Here is a 26,660-nt window from a genome sequence, read left to right as displayed (position 1 = left end):
AGGAAGAACGGACGTGCTTCTCATGTCAGCTGAACTGGCGAAGGAGATACTGGGACACCAAGGCGCAGGAAAGGGTTATGTGGATTTTTCTGTAACAGGTTTTGTTACGTAAGCCACAGGCTGTATATTTGAGCCATTGAAGCATTTAAACCAAAAAAAAACCTGCCTTGGAGCGGGCTTAGGTTTAACTGATAAATATGTAGCAGAAAATTTGGCCGACCGAGGTTCCTCCTCTCACCGTGGTCTCCATTGCCCGTCAGGCTTCCGCAGGACCCAGGGAGAGCCCGGCCGGCCGGCCGGCCCGCCGAGGGAACCCTCCCTTCCTTGTAGCGCCGGGCCGGGCCGGGCCGGGCCGGGCCAGGCCAGGCCAAGCCGCAGCCGCTGGAGCGCGTCTCCACCCCGCAGCGGCGGAAGCCGGGCGGGCAGGCTCAGTGACAGCTGGGAATGGGGAGCTCCGCCTTCCTCCGCGATCTGTCCCCCGGCACTGCTGCTCCTCCCCTTCTGCCTGCCTCGCCTCCTCTCGGCCGAGAAGCGCGGAGGTCGCGGCCGACTCGGGAGTGCCTGGGCCTGGTGTTTCCTCCGCTGCACCATGCTGGCCGGCTGCCGGCGGGCGCTGCCGGCGGTGCTGGGCCGGGCGCTGCGGGGGCGGTCGGCGGGGCCGGGCCGCCGGGCCGTCAGCACCAGCTGGTGCCCGGTGGGCGCCGCGTTCGATGCGAAGCAGCAGCAGCAGCAGCAAACGCGCGGTGCCGCGGCGGGCAGGGAGACGGTGAGCGGCGGGAGGGGAAGGGCCTGCTGCGGGCAGGAGGCGGGCCTGGCTGCCGGCAGCATTGCGCTTTGCCTTCCTTCTGTGTAATTCTTTATCTTAAACCTTGTAAATCGCAGTGGCGGGGACAGCCGGGCTGCTACGACAGGCGGTTAGATCTTTATAAGGGTTTGGTTTGGGTCTAATAACCAAATAGGTGCTGCCTTCCCGACACACAAGAGCCAGAAAATCAGGGCGCCTGTTTATTGAGACGTTTGCTTGGGGTCTCAATGGACACCGCGTGTGTAGAAGTACACATTATCACTCCCACTCCCAGCTCTGACCTGTCCCGTTTATAACCTGTCCGTGCCGTGCCAGCACGCTTTGGCAGCGCTTCCAGGTCAGTGAGGCTGCTGACAGCCTCTTGTGGGGGGTAATTCTTGACATCCAGTTGCAAAAATAACCTTTATTTGCTGGGTGGGTGATGCTCAGGATTTTTGGGTTACTTTTTAGCATGAATCAGGTCTGTTTGTTAAGGAGAGTCCTGGGAATCTAAACAGAGTTCCTGGCCAGCACAAGGTGTGCTGTTTCGGTGACATTCTGCATGCAGGTATGCAGAGTACTTCACACTGGTAAAATCCAGGTGTTGGTAGGCTGGCTCAGCTATTCCTGCTGTGGTGTGAAGTTCTTGAACTCTGGGACTAAGGGATGCAGTGAGGACAGATCTCACCTGTGCTTGCAATCCAGCACTTGTTTGGGAAACTTTTCTTCTGGCTCTCCTGCCTCTGTGAACACACTGATGTAAGTCATGCTCCAGGAAATAATACAGTTCATTATTGTGCATTTGCCTCATCTGTGTTTACTAGGATATAGATTTCTTTGGGAACAGAGATTAATATTTCAGGTTTGCAAAGAGGCTGTGGCTGGTTAAGGTGTCGATGCAAAGAGAAGAATGCTGCAGCCTTGCAGCTACACCATTAAAGGACACAGAGATCTGTGGTAGCCTTTCTGTAATTTTTTTTTCTCATTTAATGTCAAACTCAGTGTCATATGGAAGAGGTGCTCAATTGCTCATTTATCTCTTAAGAGAAGATACCTCCTGTTCTCAGAGGACTCCATGTGCAGGAGGAGCTTGCTTGGGAGGCTGAACGGTGATGCAGGGCCAGGGGCTTTCTGGGACACTGCAGAACATAGCATCAGCTGGCTGAGGGCCTGAGTAAAGGGGCAGTCTTGAGTTTCTTACACAGCAAACATTATTATCATGTATGATACACGTATATTTATCTGCATGTGTTTATGTAAATGTGTGTATATGTATATAAATATAATTCAGTGTTTATTTTGGTCCAGTTCCTGTTGCCAAATTATAAATTAAAACATGGGAAGTGTGAGGAAAATGTTTCTGCCTTAGGGTGGCAGCTTTAGTAAGAGTATTAGGGGGAAAGAAAGGCTGTTTTCGTGATGGAAAAAAAATAGGAAAAGGAACTCAGTGTGTCCCAAATACTTCTTTTAGGTGAAGCTCTTGCTTCAGAGTATATACTTTTACAGACAAGCTGTTAATTTGCAGCTTTTCATTTTATTTGGATAAATACGTGTGAGCTACATGCAAACCTGCACCTGACTGCTATAACACAAAAGAATTTGCAGAACGTGCATTGTAAAGTGACTTGAAATCCAGGTTGTGATTTTTAGATGCTGAGGAAGTTGGAAGATTTGGGATATGTGAAATCATGTACTTTTTGCTGTCAGATGCTGTTGCTAGGAGGTAAGGAGATGCTCATGTTGCTGTTGGGTGGTTACAGAGGGAGTAGTCTATTGCTTGCAGTGGTGCTGTTTTGTCTTAAAGGATTTTTTTTTTACTGTTGTAAGTCTGTATTGTGGAACTTCTCTAGCAGGTAGAATTAGCAGTTTTGTTTGACCTGTAGTAGGATATCTTTAACTCTCTTCCACACACACAAAACAAACTGTTGGCTTGTGAATCGTGTGTTTACCCTGCCCTGTTGGACAAGGCCAGGCTTGGTAAAAGCTTCAGGAATAAAACTGTTCATACCATAACATTATTGAGTTGTTCTTCATCATTCCTTTGAGATCTGGTTCCAGTGTTTGGGGCTCATTTAGTGAGCCTGAGACTGCAGTCCTATTGCCTGCAGTCTGTAAATATATAGGGCTGCTGCCTACTCATTCGCTGTTGTGACACTCCTGTTAGTCCTCGCATTCCTTGGTCTCTTGTTTCAGATTGAAGATTTTTCCCCCATTTCAGAATGTAAATGGACTTTTTATGATTTCTCTGGTGCCTGTACTTGGAAACTGAGAGAAAAAAACGCTTTGAGAAAAGGATGGAGGTTATGGGGTGGAAGAGGAGAATTTGATCCCAAACTCTTTAAGGTTTGCTGAGAACAGTCCTGGCTAAAAGAACCTCAGTGAGGTTTTGCTGTGGATGTTTTTGTGTGATACCAGTGTCTTTGGCTGATATTGTGAAGTGCCACAATATGTTAGGTTGGGTCGTTCTGGTAAAATGTCATGGTGATAATTCCATCCTGAAACAAAGGGGCAGAAATTGAGGAGGACAGTAGTGATGTATTTTCATTGTGTTTTGCACTACAGGGTCTTTTTGGTGTTCCAGAACTGAGCTGTCCAGAAGGATTTCAGGAAGCACAGGACAAAGCACTGCAAGAATCAGAACAGCTAGTCCAGAAAGCCTGTTCAACACCACCTGGGCCAGAGACTGTAAAGATCTTTGATCAGCTTTCAGATGCCTTGTGCAGAGTAGCTGACTTGGTAAGTTACTTTTTTTGCTGTTACTTGAAGCAATTTCTTTTGAACTGATTGACTGAATAAACTTACACCTTGTTGTTCCATTTTATGATTTTCTGCATTGCAATGAAGAGTAGATCAGCTCTGTGAAATTTTGTGTTAAGATAGACAATTTAATTGTTTTAAAGTTAGTTACAAAGGCTTTTATAAAATGATGGGCAACTACAAATCCTGTCAAACTGTCCAGTTAAAGACAGATGTGAAAACAGTATACAGACCACAACAAGAAAAAATAACAATGAAATCAGAATTGTATTTCTGCTGTAATATTAATGCATAAGCTTTCCAGCATCACTTACTTTCTGGAAAACAGGGGATTGCTCTCAAAGTTAAAGTTGGAGTTGCAGTACATGTGTTTGTAAGTTCTGAAAGGCTATAGGAGAAGGTCCATAAAGAATTTAGAGATTAAAAGCAGCTGATTAAATGAAACAGTATAGCCTTTTATTAACACAGGAAAGAATGCAGGTATTTCCTGGACTGCAATTTCTGTGGTCCACAAAATAAGAGTACTTAATCTGATATTCTGTACCACAAAATTTTAATGTTAACACAGCACTTGGTATTGCTCTTTAGAAATTGTTTGCCCAAAGTATATCTTTTATCAAAGCATAACTCTTCCTCTGAAGGAATCAGACCCAACCATCGTACTGAAATCAGTTCTTAATGAATAGGTCACCACATTTTTTTTTACTTTGGTTTTCACACTTGAATTTCTCCATGTGTGTTTTCAGTTCTCAAATCTTGTTTCTTACTCTTGTCTAGATTCAAGTCAGATTTATGGTAGGCACTTTTTCCTTCTGAAAATACAGCCAGTTTCTGTCGAGCCACTAATTCTCCCTCTCTGTTATATTTCATAGGCTGTGCCTAATTCTTGTTAATCAATCAATATGTAACTAAAACAGTAATGTCAGAATTCACTGGTCATTTTTTTTCTATCAGTTGGAGTTAAAATTACCTCCTATCAAAAAAAACCCTTCAGGTTTGTATGTTCCAAGATGCAGAGCTTGCACAGCTCTGTCTAGAAGCAATTTGGTGATTGTTATCTGTTGGCAGAAGTTTTCAGATCTGCCATTCAGCACCTATTTTGTCAACATTATTCAGGATTTTAAACAGGGATTCTAAGCAATAAAAGTCTTAAGAGTATACCATTTGTAAGGTATATTTTCAATCAGACTGCCATCATACTGTTTGTAAGGGCATGTAGTGATAGGATGAGGGACAGTGGTTTTAAACTAGAGCAGAGTAGGTTTAGATTAGATGTTAGGAAGTAGTTCTTCACTGTGAAGGTGGTGAGGTGGTAGAGGCCCCATCCCTGGAAACATTCAATGTCAGGCTTGATGAAGCTCTGAGTGACCTGATCTAGTTTAAGGTGTCCCTGCTTACTGCAGGGGGTTGGACTAGGTGACCCGTAAAGGTTTCTTCTGACCTAATGTATGATTCTATGCTGTTAAACATTAAGTGAAGCTTGTTTCATGTACTTTATGTAAAATCATGCTGTATAGCTTCAATATATTCCTAGTCTTTAATTCTTTATCATTTCAATGCCAGAACCTCCTTGAATACGTATCAGCAGTCATGGAAGCCCCTAGCTCAGCCCTGCCCCTTTTTAGCATCCTTCTAGCCTTATCAAATCCCTGAACAATTTGGAGACTTACAAAAAATTACTAAGTCAAATAAACCCCTGTTCTGAATCCAAAAGAACTTTTGGGTTTTCTTTTTAAATGTTTTTACCTCCTAGATAATGATGTCAAAGCTGACTTGATTGTCTATACAGAAGAGTAAAAGGTTTGAAAACAAACCCCCTAAACACATTTGTTGGCATACTTTCCTCCCTGTGAGTTTTGGTTTTAAAAATCTTTTGTAATTCTCTTTAAATACCTTGGAGTATCTCTGTGTTGTAAGGACTCTAAGATACAGACCATATTAAAATATTTATAAGAAGTGCATGGATTAAATATGTTTTTTTGGAAAGGCACATTTGCTGCCTGGTGTAATATAGTTGTCAGCATGGTTTTCCAATAAGCTTTATTTTTTAGACAAACATGTAAATTCTGCTAATAGAGTGCACAGTACTGGAGAAATAAATGTCAGTGGAGCTGTTTAGGTGCAACTTTTGTTTATAATTCAGTATTTTTTTTAATTTGTCTTTCCTCCTCACTGTTTTCTTTTACTATGTCAGGCTGATTTTGTGAAAATTGCCCATCCTGACTTTGCATTCAGAGAGGCTGCTGAAGAAGCTTGCAGGACTATTGGTACAGTGGTAGAGAAGTATGTTTTAATAATTTTTTCAATGTATTTTCCCCTCCTTTTTTTTCTTCCTATTTCCATGTGCATCTTTCAAAATTATTGTATGGTTATCTGGCAGGAGAGCAATGAGCAAAAAATATGTAGGAAGGATTTGCAATAACATCACTATTGCTGTTACAGATTTTTAAGGATTTAGCTTTGCTGCAGTGTATCAGGAAAGGGTATTCTATTGTAGTTTCTATTTGTGTTCTGAACAGTTTTGAAGTTGTCAACTTACTCCATGTTACTGAAACCCATGGAAGATTTGAGATACATTTTTCTAGAACTTGTAACAGTAACTAGCTGTTGTAAAGCATATATACAAAATGTTAATTTGTTTTTAAGATTTAAGCTGTTATATTTCACAACACTTTTTCTCCTGGTTTGCTGACCCCTTGAATTCCAGCCAGTGAACAGGATATGTGAAAGAGGGAAGGACTGTCTTCTGTTAAAATGAATGGTCAGGGATGTGTCTGTCTGGGGCTGTGCTGTTTGCCTGGTCCACCCTGGCATGCTTGTGCTTTAAACACCCCATTTCTCAGAATGTATGTATCTGCTTTTAGCCACTTTTTGATAATGCTGTGCTTCTTAGCACCTTGTGTACAGAGCCTTTTCTGAAGTATCACAGAATCACAAGGTTGGAAAAGACCTTTGAAGATCATCAAGTCCAACCATTCCCATCCTAAGCTAAACCAGATCCCTAAGTACCTCATTTACCCTTTTTTTTGAACACATCCAGGAAAGGTGACTCAACCCCCTCCCTGGGCAGCCTGTTCCAGGCCCTGACAACTCTTTCAGTAAACTTTCTAATGTCCAATCTGTCCCTGCCCTGGCACAGCTTCATGCCATTTCCCCTTGTCCCATCTCCTGTCACCTGGCTGAAGAGACCATCGCCCACCTCTCTACAACCTCCCTTCAGGTAGTTGTAGGTGGGGAGAAGGTCTCCCCTCAGCCTCCTCTTCTCCAGGCTAAACAGCCCCAGCTCCCTCAGCCGCTCCTCAGAGGATTTGCCCTCCAGCCCCTTCCCCAGCCGGGTTGCCCTTCTCTGCACTCGCTCCAGGACCTCAATGTCCTTCTTATGGTGGGGAGCCCAGAACTGGACACAGCACTCGAGGTGTGGCCTCACCAATGCCCAGTACAGGGGCAAAGTACAGGAATGATGCAATGTCATCTTCTGTCTTTGAATTGAGTGTTGGTAATTATTAAGTTCATTTTACAAATGGGGCTGTGGAGGCTTCCTGCACCTCAGCTGATTTAAGAAGTTAGTGCTCAATATTGCCGGACTGGTGACTTCTGCCCACTGCAGCTATGCTGATGTAGGCATGTGTGTTTCATTTCCTACTGTGATTCCCACTCAATAATCCTGGTCAACGTGCATACTTCTTGCTAACATGTCAGCAGAAGTGATGGACAGAGTATTATCTGGCACAGGGACAGTAATGAGCATCTAGAAATGTTCTGGGGACATTAAGCTTTTACTCTAATTCAGTGGCAGCCAGCAGCACATTTATCTGATGACAAACTTGAGCACAGATTTTTCTTTAATGGAGTTGGAGTCCTTTCAAAGTAAGGATTAGAAAACAGCTCTTCCACCTATATGCTCTTGCCATGATTACATTATTTGTCCATAAAAAAACAACCCATCTGTCTGAGACTTGCTCATATTTGCCACAGAATGCTCCCCATCAGTGTTTCCTATTGAATGCACAACATGTGTTTCCATGCCAGTTTGTCCACACATCCTTTGTATACAAATTTTGTGGTATTTCAGTGTGGTTGTGAACCAGAAAGAATTTTGAAAATGTAGTCTTTGCTCTTTAATGGTGTTTCAGTAAATATTAAGCTCTGCCTTTGAGTAAGTAGTACCAAGAGACTGACATATTAGTGTTTGTTGCTAATGTCTGATTCTTTTACTCTGTATCTTTCCAGATTAAATACAGATGTTGAATTGTATCAGAGCTTGAGGCGTCTGCTAGCTGATGAAGTTGTTATGAGTTCCCTAGATCCAGAAACCAGGTACTTATTAATGCTTATAGATTCAATTTTTATATAATATATATCTTTCCTTATTTTGCTTATATTTTGTGTTTTGTTAAATTGATTAATACAACTGGAAAACATACCACATCTCTGTTATTAATTTATGTGTCACTATTACATTTCCTGCTACAGGAGTTGGGAATTTTGTAATTCTGTAGTCTTGGAGAATGTCTCTGACTAAAGCACAAGCTATATTCAAGACTAATAACTTTAGATTAGAGAGAACTTTAGATTTTTTTTCAATAATGAAATTTTGATTAAAATGAGATGCAGTGTTATGTATTTATCAGTGCTTTTAGCAATAAAAATAGGCAACAGACTATATAATTTGATTTCAGCTTATCTTTCAAAATCAGCTTATTTATTTAAAGCTTACTTTATGATTGCTGTAAAATGTTTATTAGCTGCTTATTCAGTTACAGTTTTGAATTCTTTCTTCACTGGCATGGACAGACAAGCTTAATGTTTGAGTAAAGTTACTTCCTCTTCTGTTCTTTCTCCACAATCAAGGATGTTAGAATTGAAGAGGTGTTTTTCTGATCTGCAGGAGTAAATGAAGTGTCAAACTAAAATGGTAACTTGCACAAAGTGGTTAAACATCCAGATTAATGTGGTGGAAATATATTGAAGGATATTTTCAATGCATATAACTAAAATAACTTTTAAAAAAAGGAAAATCCCATTTTCACTGAGTAAACTGTTAAGCACCTCAAACATAGGAAATCTGGGTCCATAATATCAATGCTCATATAACTGTAGTGGTATTCTCTGTAAAAGACATTGGACTTAAATAACTACTGTGGGTAAAATCTGTTAAGAAATTATGCTTGCCATCAAATGAGGTTGTTTTAACAGGGATTTACTGTATTTTTAGGCGAGTGGCAGAACTTTTTATGTTTGATTTTGAGATCAGTGGCATTCATTTGGATGAAGAAAAGGTAATTTTTGGCTACAATATGTGAACAGAAATTTGCCTGACTACCAAAGACCAGATAATGAAACATGTGGGACATGAATCATGTGGGTCTTGGGCCAGTTTGTTCTCCAAGATTCCCAGTGCCTTCTGTGGAATTTAATCTTCTCAGAAGTGGTTAGATTTGTCTATCTTAAATCACTTTGAAAGTGTGTTTTTTAATGTTGCCTTGATATTAGTTGGCTGTTCTTCCCAGTTTGTCCCTCATCATTCCTTTTTCTGCTCTGAAGAGTTCTAAGCAAGGCCTGGCATCCTGCTTCCTCTGATTAGTGTCTGCATCAGATATTTTAAATAAGTGTTTAGCTGTCTGAACAACTTACTTAGAGTGGGAAAAGCAGCACCCCCAGAATTGTGATAATAGGTTAATCAACTAGAACATGTTAGAAGGAATTAGGTGCATGTCCATGCTCTTCCCCTTTGCTCACATAATCAGAAGTTGTTAATTCTGTGCACAACTGGGCATGGTGTGATTATATCTCTTGGAGCTTTTCCATGCTTTTGCAGTAGTTTGTTTTGGCAAATCCATCACTATCAGCTTTAATCATGTTTTCTGGTATGTATGCACTGTTGGGTGTCTGTTCATAACTCGTGCCCCTATATAAAGTTAATACACTACTCATTTAAGTCATCTCCTCCAAAAGGATCTGTAGAAAGGCTATTTTATCAGATTTATGTGGTAAAATTACTCTGAAGATCATGGTCGTGATGGTATTTTGTGACTTGTAAAATGCTTCTAGAATATATTTTTACAATTACTTTGTACAAAGAACAACTCTGAAACTTGGACTCTGGGTTATTTCTGATTTGACTATCAGCTCTACAGAGCTTCATCCCCTTTCAGCGACAATTTCACTTGCTCCTTCTTTTTGCATGCTTTCCTCTTCCTCTCCTACCTATTTCACCTCTTTGCTTGCTGTTCAGTGTTTCTTTTCAATTGTCATTTCAGACTTTAGAAATCCTTCACTATGATAAGTTGAAATTTACTTCTACAAAGACTATTTGCTTTTTAAAATAAAATTAAAAGATGTGTTTTAAAGTGCACAGATTAAATGGGAGGACAGATACCTGCAAGTTTTGTCTTTGTCTGGACTCTACAAGTATGTAGTGTCTGTATCCTCAGTCTGTTCTTTTGAACTATGAACCCACAGGCAGCAGAAAGCATACTCTCAAGATCACTGAAGCAAATCTGTGTAAAGTTGAATGTGTGATGGTGATAAAACCCTATATCACAAACTCCTCGAGGAAAGGTATTTCCATAAATGCTGTGCAGTATCCCAAAAATACTGCAATACAATAAAAGAACTGTAATTCTGTATCTGTTTCAGGATGCTAGTAGGATTATCTGTCTTTATCTCTTTTTTCTCCTCTGTTTTACATAGTGATGATATTAGGCATAGGTTTAGAAATGCTTTCCAAGCAGCTAGAAAACTTATGTAAATTTTACCTAAACTCCACTGCAGATTTTCTTACTGCAGAAAGCATAGGGATGAAGGTTTTGTTGATGCTATAGGTATAATCTTAAATGTTGTATTTACCACTCCATTTCTGTAAGAGTCCTTTAGGTTTTAGAAACTTTTAAGTTCTGCTTGTGCTATGTCTGAAAATTGTGTATTCGTTTTCCTTCCAGCGTAAAAAGGCAGTCAACCTCAACGTCAGAATACTGGATTTATGCAATGAATTTCTGACTGGAGCTCACCTTCCCAACAGGATTGACAAACATGTTTTGCCAGAGCACATTCACTATAACTTTACAGCTGAAGGCAATTACTTGCAAGTTGCTGGTCTGCATGCCGATTGTCCTGATGATCTGGTGTGTATTCCTTGAGTTTGCTTTTTCATATAAGTTACTTGAATTAAACTACATGCATTCACTTCAGTAATATGATTATGATCTTAAAACTAACAGGGAAGAACTGTTTTAGAACCTAATCATCAATGTCACCATTGGCTGTAGCAGCTATGAAATAATGGAGATGAATATCTTGAATGGCATGGGGAAGAAGTGGGGCAGAATACAGACCCTGCATTTCAGGCAAGCAGACTTCAGCTTATTCAGTAACCTGGGAGTTGGGATCCCATGGGATGCAGCTCTGAAGGGTAAAGTAGCTCAAGAAAGCTGGCAGTTCTTTAGTGATCGTTTTCTTTAAGCACTCGATACTAATGCATCCTGGTAGTTATAAAGCCAAGCAGTTGTCATCAGGAGCCAGGCTTGGCAAGCAAGGAACTCAAGACAAAGCTTCATTTCCAGAAGGCATCAGGCAGGAAGTAAAAGCGAGTGCAAGGGGGGAGTTTAGAAATACACCCTGCTGAGAAGGACTTGGGGATTGTGGTGGATGAGAAGCTTGACATGAGCCAGCAGTGGCTCTTGCAGCTCGTAGGGCCAATGGTATCCTGGGCTCCGTCAGGAGAGGAGTGGCCAGGAGGGACAGGGAGGGGATTGTCCCTCTCTACTCTGCCCTTGTGAGGCCCCATCTGGAGTACTGTGTCCAGATCTGGGGCCCCCAATACAAGAAGGATGTGGAACTGTTGGAGAGGGTTCAGAGGAGCCACAAAGATGATTAGAGGGCTGGAGCACCTGCCCTACAAAGAGAGGCTGAGGGAACTGGGCTTGTTCAGCCTGGAGAAGAGAAGACTGCGGGGGGACCTCATTGCAGCCTTCCAGTACCTGAAGGGAGCTTATAAGCAGGAGGGGATTCGACTTTTTAAAAGAGCAGATAATGGCAGGACAAGGGGGAATGGACTAAAGCTAAAGGAGGGAAGGTTTAGATTAGATATTAGGGGCAAGTTTTTTACAGAAAGAGTGGTGAGGTGCTGGAACAGGCTGCCCAGAGAGGTAGTGGATTCCCCATCCCTGGAGGTGTTCAAGGCCAGGTTGGATGGGGCCCTGGGCAGCCTTGTGTAGATCCAGGCCTGGAGGTTGGTGTCCCTGCCTTAGTACTAAAGGGCTGGATAAGGTAAAGGTGGGCTCAGTGCTGAGAGTGACATAGTGGTAGCAGACACAGATAAGGCTGAGATGCTGATTGCTTTCTTTACCTCAGTGTGTACCAATGAGTTGTCCCAGCCCACTGTGCTTAGTGAAAGGGTTCAGAGAAAAGAACAATCAGCAGTATATTAGGACCCAGTTTGTGATCACTTGAGAGAACTCAACCTGTACAAATCCTTGGGACAAGATGGGCTGCATCCAAGGGTCCAGTGAGAACTGGCTATTGTTCTTGAAAGGCTTGCTGTCTTTGGTAGGCTGTGAAGATCAGGGAAGAACTCCAGTGAGTGGTGGAAATGTGTTCCACCCAACTTCAGAAAGGCCCAAAACCCCCAAGTTAGGGAATTACAGCAATTTAGCTTCACTCTGAGTCCTAGGAAGATTAATGGAGTAATCCAGGTTAGGAGATTACAGTCTGGATTGGTGGACAACCAGATTAAAACCCCTCTCATTTAATGATCAGACTCAGTGAGTAGTGATTGAAGTTGTATACCCTACTGGACGGCTGGTAATGAGAGATGTATTGCATGAGTGTGTCCTGGGACTTCTCCTGTTTAACATCTTTATCCGTGAAGCTGCAGGAATGGTGTAGTATGTACCTTATGTAATTGAAGGACAGATGTGAAGTCCTGCACCTGGAAAGGGAGATTTCCTGGCAATAGCACAGGCTGGGACTGCCTCTCTGGGTCTGATCTGTGGCAAAGGCCCTGAAGGTTGGTGGGGAGAAAAATGAGTGTGAACCAGCAGTGACCCTGGCAGCAAAGAAACCCAACAGCATCCTGAATTGCACGAAGCACGAACAGGGGCAGAACCAGAGACTGGAGGATGAGATTATAGCCCTTTACTCATAATTCTTTAGGAGTGACTTCAATGGGCACCACCAAGATGGCCAGGAACTAGGGTGCTTGTATTGTGAGGAGAGGCTGAGGGATCTGGGCTTCTTCACCCAGTAGCAAAGGTGGCTTTGGAGGACCCTGACAGCAGTCTGCCAGTACCTACAAGGATATCATGGAGGAGATAGAGCCAGGCTCTTCACAGTAGTGCATGGCAGAAGGAAAAGTGGCAACGGCACAAATTGAAGTGAAAAATGCCAATTGGAGAGATTTTTCCTGATGAGAATAACCAAGCAGTGAAACAGAGAGGTCACACTAACTGTCCATCTGTACAGGGTTTCAAGACCTGACAAAATGCTCTGTGCAACTTAATCTCATCTCATAGATGAACCTGCATTGTGCAGCGGATTGGATTGAAGACCTGAGGTCCCATCCAACCTGAATGATCCTGAATGATCTTATTTTGGTTTGACGCTTTTCTAAAAAGAGTTAAAATTTGTTTGGTTTTAAGTTTGTTTATAAATATAAAATTAATTTAATCTTTTTCAAATGAGTGGTTCCTTAGTCTCTTAGATATGACTCAAGTGTATTACAACACTCATGTGTTTGCTTTTCACTTACTATATCATTAATAATTGAGGTGACTTTGACATCTTGTTTGTCCCAAGCTGGGATTTTCTGTAAGAAATTAAAAATGAATTAAAATTATGGCACTGATCAGATGTAAACACAGAAATAAAAGTAATTTCATGTCTTCTATATGGTTGTGTCCTGAAAATAGAGTGAACTTGTAGAATTGCTACTGAAGCTATGAGTAATATATCAATTAAAGAATGCAGTTCTCCAAGTCAGATTTTTGGAGACACTCTTTGGAAATCATATAATTTAGGTTGGAAAGGACCTCTGGAGCTTGTGAGTTTGAGTCTAATCCTGTCCAGAGCAGGATTGAGTAGATCATGTTTCTCAATAATATGTCCCGTTGAGTTGTGGACACTTTGCAAGGATGGGGATTCCATTATAGGAATGTCCCGGGTAATCCAAATCTGGACATTGTACCTCAGTACATGTAGTCTGAGCAGTGCCAGGTAGAGGGAGCCAATCCCATCCATGGACCAGACGGGCTGTACTCTTTGGAGCAGAGCTCAGTATGCTGTTGGCCTGTGCTAGAAAGACACTGCTGAAACATTTTGAAGGAAGGGGAATCATCTCACATTCTTGCTGAATATATGATCCAAGAGAGAAGCATATTTCAAATGAAGACAAGCATAAGTTGTTGCTGGATTTCTTAAGTCCATTCCCTATGTACAAAATAAATACCTTCAATTGGTTTGTGAAACATCTAAAGAATTTAACCAAATTTTCTGAGACTTCAGGTGATTTTTTTGAGAGTTATAAAAAGCCCCAAACAAACTAGAAATAGGAAAAAGGACTGTTTGTCTGTGGGCAGATGGGTGGGCAGATGGGCAAAGTAATAACTTACTACTTCAAAATAAGTAAGAATAAGGCTTTTATCTTCCTCTTTCTTTTTTCTTTCCTCCCCTGACCCTGTCTCCGGTTCTTATCAGATCCTTCCATAAACCAGCTTAACTGATGTGCAGAGAACAATTTGGCTTTCTTTTGGCTTTATTTTCAGAACAACACAGACCACCACAGAGTGGTCTGAGGAGCATAGTAGTTGGCAGAAGGAAAGAGGCAATGAGTAGGGGGGATTGTCGACAGGAATAAAGAGGACCCCTTTTGGCACTCTTGATCTGTTATGTTGTCTCATTGCATTTCCTCATTCCATCTTTAATGGATAAGAAAGCAGTAATTGTCAGGCAGTCGTAATTGCTACTGTTAAAAGGCTTTAAGGCTTTTCCCAACAGTATGGGTGAAATACAGCTGTAATGCCAGATCTTCAGTCGTGTTGTTTCCCCTAACAATTGCACTGTAGTAATGTGACCTTTTACTCGTTACTATTTCTTTAATTAGGTCCGAGAAGCTGCTTACAAGATCTTTCTTTACCCGAACGCCGAGCAGCTGAGCCGTTTGGAAGAGCTGCTTGCTAGTCGGAACAGCCTGGCACAGCTGGTTGGGTATGACACTTTTGCCCACAGGGCTCTTCAGGGAACAATGGCCAAAAATCCAGGTATAAGGCATGTGTGGAAGGACATAATGAGAAACCAGATGCACTGTGTTAGGTATTAGGTCAAAAGTTGTTAGTTCCTTTAGCTAAGTTTACACATATTTCTTCCAGTGAAGTATCAGCATTTACCTTTTGCTGTGTGCAATATTCATGCTTTCTGTAAGGGCTACAAAGGTGATGAAGGGCCTGGAGCATCTCCCCTATGAGGAAAGGCTGAGTGAGCTGGGACTGTTCAGCCTAGAGGAAAGAAGACTAAGGGGGGACCTTATTAGTGTTTATAAATATCTTAAGCATGGGATGCAGGGGGAAATGGCCAGCCCCATTTCAGTGGTCTGTGGGGACAGGACAAGGGGCAGTGGCTGCAAGTTGGAGCACAGGAAGTTCTGCACCAACATGGGGAAGAACTTTTCCCCAGTGAGGGTGCCAGAGCCCTGGGACAAGCTGCCCAGGGAGGTGGTGGAGTCTCCATCTCTGGAGAGATTCCAGCCGCGTGTGGACGCCTGTCTGTGCAATATGAGCTGGGGAGCTGCTTTGGCAGGGGGGTTGGACCCTTTGATCTCTGGAGGTCCCTTCCAACCCCTATGATTCTGTGATTGTATGATTCTATGAAATGGCAATACTCAGAGTAGGAAGCAGTGTTTTTGTTCAGAATCATCACTCACTCCTTATGTTATCAAGTTGCCATTATCCCAACATGTAACAAAGTAAACATGGTACTAAATTCTGTTGAAATGATGGTGCAGTTGTTAATGGAGTAGTTTGTTGTTATAAAAATAACTTTTTTGTTCAAAGGGAGCTTATTTTGTTTGGATTTTTTAAATACAAACTTAAAATCTTTTAGTAGAAGAAACCACTTTCTTAATTTTTCCTCCCCTTTTATTTCTAGAGACAGTTACCCAGTTTCTGGAGAAGCTTTCGGACCAGCTGTCCAAAAGGTGTGTGTTTTTCACTGTTATTTTTCTCACCATACTCTTTTGTTTCAAGAGTAGAGGGACTTGTGCTCTAGTAAGTCAGTGCCGCTTATTATACGCTCTGATGAAAAAAAAGCAAGACTTAGAGTTTTGAGGGGAGCTGCTGGCTTAGGATATGTTCTGTGTCTTTGGTTCAGAGAACTGAACACTACAAGTGACGTGCCAAGAAATGCAGGCAGCAGCAAACAAGAATACCAAGTTTAAGTGTTGAAGAACACCTCTCTTGGTCTTCTCTGCACACACACCGCTCTATATATTTTTCTTCTATAAGCAAATTCCTCTGTTACTCCTTCTTGCCTCCAAGAGCACAAAGCAGTTTCACCACTGTACAGAGTGGGTGTATTGTGAGAAAGAAAATGCTTTGGAAGTGCACAACCAGAGTGAGAGGGACTTGATTTGAAGGTACCTGAATGACACAAGCAGAATGGAAAAGTTCTTTTACTGTGGTAGATGGGACTGTAATTTTATGGAGTACTCTATCTCAGATGACAGGCATTTTGTTTGGATGGAGTCTTATTGTGTACTATATTCCATTGCTCAAAAATCTTTCATTAACACTTTCATCATAAAAATATGTTTCAGAACTCAAAAAGATTTTGAAATGATGACAAAGATGAAAAAGAAGCTCAACCCCCAGAATTCAGTAAGTTAAATTTCCATAGTGGTATTCATTTTTCCATTTCTTTTTTCTTTTCCTCGTCTTTTTTCTTCTTTTCTTTTTTCCTTTTCTTCTTCTTTTAAATGCAGTATAGTTACCCTTGATCTACAAGGAAAAATAACTCTATTTTAGTGTACAAAATACACTGTAATTAAAAGAGGAATTTTGTCTCTTATGGCTTCAAATGCATTTGGACTGCTTATGTGCTATTTGTGTTAAAGCCAAGCACTGAGTGTGAGATAGCTGTTGGTTTATACAAAATGATAGAAAAATAACCAAAACATAAAGTGGTGAAAGTTAATATTACTTTATTTTGAACTGAATCATAAAAATAAAGGTGGTACCATATCATTGAATGTTTGGGTTGGAAGAGACCTTTAAGATCATCTAGTTCCAACCGCCCTGCTGTGGGCCCAAAGCCCCATCCAACCTGGCCTTGAGCAGTGCCAGGGAGGGGGAGCCATAACCTCAGTGGACAACCTGTTCCAGTGTCTCACCATCTTCATAGTGAAGAATTTCTTCCTAATATCTGATCTAAATCTCCCCTATTTCAGTTTAAACCCATTACCACTTGTCCAGTCACTGCATGTCCTTATAAACAGTCCCTCTCCAGTTTTCTTGTAGGCGCTCTTTAGATACTGGATGGCTACTTTAAGGTCTCCTTGGAGTCTTCTCCAGGCTGAACAACTCCAACTCCTTCAGCCTGTCCTTACAGAAGAGGTGCTGCAGCCCTCTGACCATTTCTGTCCTCTGGACTTGCTCTAACAGGTCCATGTCCTTCTTGTACCAGAGACTCTAGAGCTGGACTCAGTATTGCAGGTGGGGTCTCACCAGAGCAGAGCAGAGGAGCAGAATCACCTCCCTTGACCTGCTGGTCATCCTTCTTTTGATGCAGCCCAGGACACAGTTGGCTTTCTGGACTGCAAGTGCATTGCTGGGTCATGTTGAGACTTCAATCAGTCAACACCTCAACCTGTTCTCCACTCAGCCTGTAGTTGTGCTTGAAGTTGCCCCAACCCATGTGCAGGACCTTGGACCTGGCCTTGTTGAACTGCATAGAGTTTTATGGGCCCACCTCTCCAGCCAGTCAAGGTCCCTCTGGGCGCATCCCTTCCCTCCAGAGTTTAGATCACACCACACAGCTTGGATTGCTGTGTTGTGCTTCTAACAGATACCAGATATCAGGGTAGTTGAAGTTCTCCATGAAGACCAGGTTGTGAACATGAGGCTGCTCCTATATATAGATGCATGTCCAGTTTGCATGCTGTGTTTATGTAACTTAATTCTGTACATAACTAGGTTTATCTTTTTATTTAAATTGAGTATAATCCTTGAAATGTGGTATGAAGTCCCATTATATATTTCAAGAAGTACCATCTTCCAGCAACTGTTAATAAAAAGGTTTGAAGTTAAGATAGATGATGCTATTTCTGATTATTTTTTTAGTACTGAATGTTTCCCATTATGTTTTAAAGTTCCATGACTTGTCAAAACTGCAAAAAATATTCATAGGAAACAAGGCTTTTACTTTCAGTTCACTTGTTCATTATTGTAATTATAAGCTGGAATTCTCTTTCAGAAACTGATGCCGTGGGATCACCCTTACTACAGTGGTGTTCTTCGTGCTGAGAGGTAAGCTCCTTATGTTCACGATTGTAATGTAAATGAGTGTCTTTATTTCATTCCTTGCAATGAGAATAAAGAAATTTCTCAATGTAATCAGGATTTCCTTCTTTGAAGATGTACTTCCATGTGAAGAAATAAAAGAGTATCTGCTGGGGCAGTTGTTTGTAGCATTTCGTAGTTACTGCTGGGATTTCTGTAGAAGCTTTTGCCTCCTGTTATGGAATTATTGGCCCTCTTTGAAGATGTAAGAGGATGAATTGGTTTCAGTACAGCTGGAAAATCCTTGTTCTTGTTTTGCTTTTGGCTCTTAGCTAAGCTGCAGTAATGTTTAAAAATAATTTTTGATCACTGGATACAGTCCAGCTCTTCATTTTAACTGTATGGTACTACTGACTGAACATGCACCTATCTTCTGCTTCTACCAACTTGAAATAGCAACTTCTTGAGTAGATTTTCACTGTTTATGGATGCAGTTAATTCTCATCTCCCCCACAAAGGCTGGGAGGAGATAAATCCTTCTCACAGACTTAAAAAGTGCACAAGACCTTTGCACACAATGAGATGCCAGCTCTGAAAGATGTGAGCCCTGCGTGTTGCCTTTACTGGATCAGCAGCAGTAACCTTTTAGGTTTGTGTTGGAAATGGTAATTTAAAGCTGTGCTTCTCCCAGGGCTTTCCTGTATGTTGTTAACGAGGCAGTAGTTTTATGAACAGCTGTAATATTGGCCTTGTCTTCAACTGCTGCATGCTCAGATGGGAACCAAGCTGTGTATGTGCTGCAACGCTGATTGCGCAGGAGAGTGAGAGGGATGTGCAGCTGCTGTGTCTGCTCCCAGGAGCCAGTGCCAGAGAACCAGCATTCCACAGTGGGTGTCTGGGGCACGGCCTGTGAGTGGCTGCTTTTGTTTTAAACTGGACAGGCAGCAGGCATGGTTCTGTGAAAGTGGGAGTGAAGTAGTGGTTATAGCAGAGGAGAGTCTGTAGGTACAGTCCAAGACGGTCTCTTTGGTGGTTTTTGCTGTGTTTCTTGCTGCTTTTAATTTATTCAGGCAGCAAGGCTGGCTGCTGGATCAGTATGAAGCATCTCCTGAATCAGGGCCTCCCTGATTATGGTGCAGGATTGGGGCCCAACCTTTTCAGTCCTTTATGTTGGGCAGAAGTATATTTTTCTGGAAGTTACAGGAGCATCTACAAGACAGTGAAGTAGTGGAAAAGTAGTTTTCCACTCCATTGTATGTAGCAATCTTTCACTAAAAAAACCCAAGGCATTCAGGTCTCTCAGTGTCCCATTTTCTGTACAGTGGTCTGGTTTTGGGAAACCTTTTTTTTTTATCTGGCAGTGTCTTAACGATGCTTAATGTTCATTCTGCCCATATTGTAGTTAATTAGCAGGGTACTGGGCAATGAGTAATCAGCTCTGAAAAGTAAAACTTGCTTCTCCGCTGCAAAGTATCAGTGGCTGTGCTTTATGACTGGAACTGGACAGGAGTCAGAGGGTATTCATATAACAACCAGAGGACAGGAATATACATAGTCATATCTATGCCCTAAACATGTTCTGTTTGCTACTTAATATCTAGATAAATGTGAATCTGGCATCCTTTACCTTGTATTTCTACTTAACTCTCTTTGACTGCATCCTTTCTTGAATGCCCCTTGGATGCTATGGCATGTCCAGTTCAACACTTCTGTAACTGGAAGATGAGAACAAGATCTGTCACAAAGCTTCATGCTGGTGAGAGTTTGACTTCTGGCTGTTTGTTAGTGCTCTCTTTCTAACAGACAATTATCTCATAGGATTAAATCCTGTCTCTAAGGCAAAGTGATGTTGTTTTCCTTGGGTTTTTTTGTGGTGTTTTTTTTTCTTCCCCTGGGGAATATAATTTATACTTAAGAAAAAGTATTGTGTTTTATTTACTTACAAGAGAAATAAATAATTTAATTTTTTTTGATTATATCCTATTTTATTTTGTGTTTTTGCATTGTGGAATGACAAAACATGTTTTCAAACAAGGTACCTTTACCTGCCATGCATTTCTCTCATTCTTAGTATTCTTTGTTTAGTAGAGTAACTATTTTGTTCTTCGAGGGTTTCTTTATTTTTGAAGAAATTGACTCTTAGCTTTGTCTTTTACTGAAATTCCATGGTCTTATTTGCAATAGTGCTGTGCATGGCGCAGGGCTCACAGTTTTTGTCTGTCATATTTTGGGACTCAGTAGTAGTTTGTGTGGTGGGTTTTTCTGTATTGTTAGGAATTTCTTTCTTTTCTGCTTAGTTTTTGTTGAAAAGGGAGCAAGCTTATGCTTTTGGGTACTTCCTTTGGACTTCTTTTGTTATCACTGTAGCTGTTATCACTGTTAGCACTGTTTTGGATACTTCTTTTGTTATCACTGTGTCTCTGGCTGATGCACACAACTGTAGTTTCCTAGATTTCGCCAGGTACATAAGATGCAGATTCTTTTTACAAACCTAGGTGCAAAGCAAAAGACTGCAGGGTTTAGTTCTTCATTAAGTAACTTTGCAGCATTCTAGTTTGTCACACATGCACACCTGAGGCGTGCAAGGAATACTAGATGGGACCTTGTCTATGTCTCTTGAAAAAGGTTTACTGTTACCTGGTTTGGTCTGTACAACCACGTTTGCAAGCAGCAGTGTTGTGAGCAAACATTAGATAGTGTGATCCTGATGTGATCTTTTACTTTCTCTTTACTTCTCCAGGTTTTGTCCAGATTCATCAGTTTGTCTCAAATGACACTGAATCTCATGACATATATTTTAATGTGTCTGGTTTATATCTGCATGTTATATTTCAAAAATTTATTTATATACTTTAAATTCTAAATATATGTTTGTTCTATATTAGAACAGGATTAAGGAAACAAATCCTTTGTGAGATTCCTCATAATTAGTTTAAAGAGCTGGATATTAACTTCTGAAGAACGTAGGATATTCACATGCGTTTGGCCGACTGAATTATAATGTCACTTGCTGTTATTTCAGGTTGCACTGTTTGCTTCTAGTCGTTACTGACCGTTTCTGCTCTTTTGTAAGTTGAACAGCAGGAGGAGCTCCAGACTTAATTCACAGAGTCTGTTTTTCTGTCTGTAAACTTGCCCACAATAATTTTGTTTCTGCCAGCTTTCACCAAGTCTTTTCCTTGGAAACTTGATCCTACTTCAAAAGTGTAAGTCTCCTATTGATGGTAACAGGATCATTTACTCTTTTTTTCTTTGTTTCTTTTTTTTTTTTTAAATGTTAAGTAGCCTTTCTGGCTTCAAACACACACCACAGTGTAAAGTTTCTGTAGCTACAGTTTAAGTGGCAGAGAAAATAGATGTCACTATAAATGTACATTTAAGAGAAATTGGAGATGAAAGTCTGAAATCCATGGTAGTAGCATCTTGAATGAAGATAGAGTAATTAGAAGAACCTCAAGAATTTTGGCAGGGTAAGGGTAATAAAACTGTGAATGCTAGAACATGCTTCAGCCTCTAACAAGTAAGAAGATGTCTGATACCTATATTATAAAAATAATACTGTTGCATTTTAGTGCAGGCAAGTACCACAGTATTAATTAAATTCCATTACTTCTCAGTAAGTGCAGCTGTAGTTACAAGTAATTCTCAAGGCCCTGATTCTGCAAAGATGTAGTAGCCTTGCTGACTTCTTCTAGGTCATAAATAACCCCAAAACAAATGCTGGTAGAGACCTTTTGAGGTCGCCTGTTTGCCTTTAAGGTGGGATTGACTACACTTAAGCCACCTCTGACAGAGGCACAGAACTGTTTTTGAGAGCCATCAGTGGTGTGCTTAGTGTGTTTGGTGTAGACTCCTCTTTCCCAAACCTTAGTGCTTACCAGGCTGGGCTGACTTCACTGGCTTTAATTTGCTGTTGGGGTTCCTGCCAAAACGTCAAAGATTTTATTCAACTGCAGCTGGGATGTTGTACTGGCTATTGTACTCCCTGCTGGTCCATCACTTTGGGACTGCAGAAGTAAATGTCTGGCCTTGGGGATGAACAAATCCATGCCAAAATAAGCCAGTTGCATGCTGTGTAGGAAGGAGAACCCACCACAGCGACTGCAGGCGGTTTGGATCTTGGGGTGACCGATTGAGATGGTCACTAGGAATAACTCATCTCCTTTCTTGTTGGGACTGTACACAGGCTGCTGGCTTCAGGGGAGAGTGGGCAGCACATTTTGGTTTTTTCAGAGGGGCAGGAACAATAGCAAAGTTCTTAAACATGGCTTTTCTGAAGTTGCTAAAAGCTGCAACTAATGTTGAGGCTTGCAAGTTACTTGTAAACAAACTTGTTTATGGCTGCTTTTTGTTAAATTATTTTTAGTTTTACAGAAGAGTGTTCTGTGTTAGAAACAACATTTGGAAAAATAGCCCAGACCCTTTGTGGAATGTGTGAGAAAACTATCACTCTGCTCAAATTAAAAACTGAAGTGGAAAAAGAGTGAAAAAAAACCAAAACAAAACCAAAAAGGCCCCCCAAAAATATCAGGAAATCTTTCAAAGTGCTCATAGAGAAGGAAAATGTTCTGTAACTACAGCAGGAGAAGGCATCCCTTCTATTAAGTCAATTAATGTAGGTGCAAAAAAGACCATTTAACTTATAAGTCACTAAGCTAGTGGACTAAGCTTTTTGGAGCCCCTGAAGGTGATTGCAAGCCCTTTCTGTGAAGCAGAATTCACCTTTTCAAGAATTACTTATTTATTCAAAACAATGTGGAAGGACAAAGGAATTGTTGGTTTGGAAATAAAGTCAAATCTAAAAGTTGCATAGTGACTACACTAAACCAATACTCTGAATTACCCCCTGACCTCCTCCAAAGTAGAAGTACAATTAAGAGAAAGAAAAAAGGAATGTGAGTACAGGTGCTAGTTTATGGTTCATGAGAGCACAAAGGGTATCTATTATTATTATTATTACTTTTAAGAAATCCAGAGTCTCCTATAAATCATGGTTAAGAGTCTCCCTTCAGGTAAAGAATTAAATTTCATACTCTGGCACGTAATGAAAATTAGAAGGGGTTTTCCTTGTCTTGATGTTTTTAAGTTGACCTGAGGGGTTCATCTCACTTTTATCTTCCACTAACGAGATTTTTTTCAGGTTTCTTTGAAAGTTTGGAGAGAATCTATTTTATTAGAAATTGTTTGTGTTCTGTACTTTCATGCATGTCAACAGAATAAAAAATCAGGATATATCAGGGACTACATTTAATGGCCACCAATAGGAATTCTTTCCATGCAGCTAATTTGTAATTGTTAAAGAGCCTGAATGCTCATGTTCTAAAGAACAGTGATCCTTACTCAAATATCCCTAATGTCCAAGTTTATAAAAAGCATTCTTAATAGAATAGATGAAAGTCATGCTACACAAAACAGTCTTAGTTTCCTTCCAAATATACAGCTTAAATGAAAGTGATTTGAGAAGTCTGCATTTTATTTAGACTTGGTGAAGTCATACAAGCTTAAGAAATAATTATTTATAATGACAAACTACATCTTTGTTCTTCACAGGGACACAGCCTTTTTGTTTGAAGCCTGCTGTTCTTGAAGAATAACCAAACCTCATTGTGTCAGTTAACTTCTTTTTAAAATTGGTTTTTAAATTGGTTTGGCTACATTGCTTCTTTTAAAAATAGTGCTGGGCTGCATGCTGTAAAAGTAAGGTGTCTGGATTTTTTAACATAGATTATCCTTTAATATAAAGCAGGAATTTACATCAAAGTAACTACTGTTTTCTTTGATATTTCTACTTTCTTTAGGAGGTACTGAGATTTCTCTTCATAAAGTTTCTGAACTCGCATTCTGACATCAAGTACATAAGAAATTGTTCATTCTTTCCTGGGCTTTGTTAGAAATACAAATGCTTTGGTGTTGGAAAGCAGATGTTCAGGGTGAACTAAGTTGTTGGAGTATGTTTTAAGGCGAAAGCAGAATAAACTTCTTTTGTTCATTTTTGTGCTTCTTGGTCTCACAGTTTTGGACATTTAAGCATGTGAATTACCTGATTTTTACAAGAAAATAGTTTAAGGTTTGTTATTACAACAAAAGGGACTATTTTTTACTAATGATTTTTCTTTAAGTGAAGTTACCTAATCAAAAGTTTGAAATGAAGAAAAATATTAATTTCCACTGTACATGAGTTCATATATGTATTTGCAATGCTGTTTCTGATCTGTTCAGAGTGAGATTTATGTGCTGGTGTCCTTTATTTTTTAGATAAATGTGGTATAGTGTTGCCTACATTTAAACTAAAAGAAGTATTTTAGTATCTAGTCATGTAAAAATGCCTTCTTGATTTCAGAAAGTCATATTTTAGATTAATAATTGTGTTTTCTCATGTGTGTGTCTGTAGCGGATAGAAATTTTGGTATTTCCTTTTCCTGCTTTTCTAGAAGTGCCTTCATGTCCTTTAAGTTTCACATAAAGGTTTAGGAAAATTTATGTGGTCAAGGTCAAGCATAGTTAGGAAAGCTTTTTGTAGCCCTGTAACTTATCAAAAATCAATACATACATTTTGACCTCAGATACTGTGGAAGAAAGGTTCTGCAGTAAGAAATCTTTCTGATAGGAGCAGGTAGATCTCTGCAGTGTACTGTTGTAATTCATCAGACCTTTATTCTTCCATCTGCTTTGCCTGCATTTTCAAAGGTATCTTCCCATAGGAAGGCTATGCTGTTCATCCTTTTGGGATTTGGGTATACAACATGCTGTCCAGTCAGGGAACTTCCAAAGAGGAGCAAGACCTCATAGCTGAGCTCAAGACTTCTGCTCTAGCTGGTACCTTGCTAATTATATTTGTGTCTGCCTTTCACTGGTGACAGGCATTCTACAAGCCTGTTTGAAGCACTCTTTCTGGGGCCCAGAACTCACATTTGAAGTGAAAGGGTATACAGACAGGATGTTTGATTCTTGCCCTAGTCTACTTAGCTGACCTGAATCCATTTTGTTTCTTAGGAAGTGCTCGAACCATGTTTCCATGTAGTTGCCAGCTTTGGAAACAGCAGTACAATGTTCTACTAGGGACATGAGTGTGCCATGTGCAGCAGCATCTTCCCCATTGAATCCTGCCTGTCTGCTCAGCTGGTGCAGCAAGCCAGCTGCAGATTGCAGCATACAAGAAGATCTGTCTTCAGGCACTTCTCTGCAGTTGTTGTCACCAAGTGGAGCTCCAGTTGGTTTCCAGTGCCGATTTTGGCTGTCTCCAGAACATTAACCTTTCTTGCTAGTAGCAGTAACCCTTAGCAGAAATTTTACTGGTAGCAGAATGCCTGTTAGTGTAGTTCAGTGTGGGTCGTAGTAACTTCCTTTCTGATTTCTTTTCCCAAAAATACTTGAATGTATTTCCTGCTGGAGATAAAAAACTGTAACTTGGCTGAATTAATGTAGAGGCAGTTTGCCAAAGTGTGACCAGAAAGAGTGTGCTCATATTAAAGCAGCTGCTTCTTCCAGTTTTATTTGAAGTTTTTACTGTTTGTTTTAAGTAGAAGGAGAAAAGCCCACAGTTGATAACAGCTTGGAAATCATGCATAAAGTGATTCTTAGAATGGCTGCTACTTCAACATGTAATATAATAAACATAATTATATGCACAACAGGGTCATCAACATTTATTAACATGTAGATTATGAAGAATGCTTTGCTCTGACCGGTGAGCAGTTCAGGGGCAGGTTAAGCTGTAGCATCTTGGAAACTCTGTTCCTTTTCATACAGTCAGCCACTATCAGTGAATTCATGAACTAAAGCTTTTGTCCTTTCATTCCATCAGTAGAGAAGTAATGTGCAGTGGAATGCCCTGATCTGGTAGGGTTTTGTTGGGAGGCTTTTGTGTGCTTTTTCAAATACACTTGGTTTCACATTTGAAAAAAATTATCAAAGAAACACCATACACCTGGGATAGAAGATGAATTTCCCCTTTAGCTTCAGGAGAAATTCATTTAGCAGTCTTGGATCAGCCCTCAAAAAGGCTCTGCATCCTACACAGACAAGCTCTATCTTTGTTACAGGGCAGTCTAAAGTGCTGAAGGAGTGTACTGATAAAAGTCTTCTGCTTGGAATTTTCTGTGGTCTTTTAGACAGTCTGGCCCAGGTCAGAGAGTGTTTTGAAGATCCAATCTGAGACCCTTGAGCAGCATTAGAAATTTCATTCAAAGGGCTGAGGGAAGAGAGGCTTGGCTTGCTGTCACAATCACAGTCCCCGCTGCTGCCAAGAAGTTGCGCTGCAGTGGTTTGGATTAGCATGAATTTGAACACTGAAATACTGTGCCTGGGAAATGTTGTGTTCTTGCAGTTTCACTAAGGTGATGAAGCTGTGAATAACTGAGGTTGGGCAATCATTTGCTAGCAAACAGATGCTTTTTTCCTGTCATCTGGAAATGATGAAGTTGCTAATGGCTGCTACCGTTTGAGTGCCTGGAATCAAGCAAGAATCTTCAATAAGGGAGCATGTATTTTGTCAGTAAACTCTTCCAAATACTTTTCCACCCACACCCTCCAGCCAGACTTCACTTTTACAGATCTAGGAGAGATTGTAGGATTTCCTGTTCTGCTCATTGGACATTCTTTTTTTGGGGATTCAGGTCTTTTAAATCAATTTC

At 40.7% G+C, this 26,660-nt stretch overlaps 1 protein-coding gene across 1 annotated transcript in view; it reads left to right on the top strand.

The window, feature by feature from the left end:
* The first annotated feature begins 571 nt into the window (after positions 1-571).
* MIPEP (mitochondrial intermediate peptidase) overlaps positions 572-26,660 on the top strand; it is a 74,715-nt gene continuing 48,626 nt past the window's right edge. The window contains exons 1-10 of the mRNA XM_084260804.1: positions 572-766; positions 3,347-3,520; positions 5,736-5,824; positions 7,772-7,858; positions 8,757-8,820; positions 10,483-10,665; positions 14,640-14,796; positions 15,680-15,728; positions 16,347-16,407; positions 18,002-18,054. Of these exons, the coding sequence (XP_084116930.1) occupies positions 590-766; positions 3,347-3,520; positions 5,736-5,824; positions 7,772-7,858; positions 8,757-8,820; positions 10,483-10,665; positions 14,640-14,796; positions 15,680-15,728; positions 16,347-16,407; positions 18,002-18,054 (1,094 nt within the window). The 5' untranslated portion in view covers positions 572-589. The remainder of the gene's footprint in view (positions 767-3,346; positions 3,521-5,735; positions 5,825-7,771; positions 7,859-8,756; positions 8,821-10,482; positions 10,666-14,639; positions 14,797-15,679; positions 15,729-16,346; positions 16,408-18,001; positions 18,055-26,660) is intronic.

This window comes from Gallinula chloropus, assembly GCF_964237585.1.
Source record: "Gallinula chloropus genome assembly, chromosome: 1".
In the NCBI taxonomy this organism is placed as follows: Eukaryota; Metazoa; Chordata; class Aves; order Gruiformes; family Rallidae; genus Gallinula; species Gallinula chloropus.
Note: the sequence above shows the minus strand (reverse complement) of the source record. Positions and strands in the feature narration are given on the sequence as shown.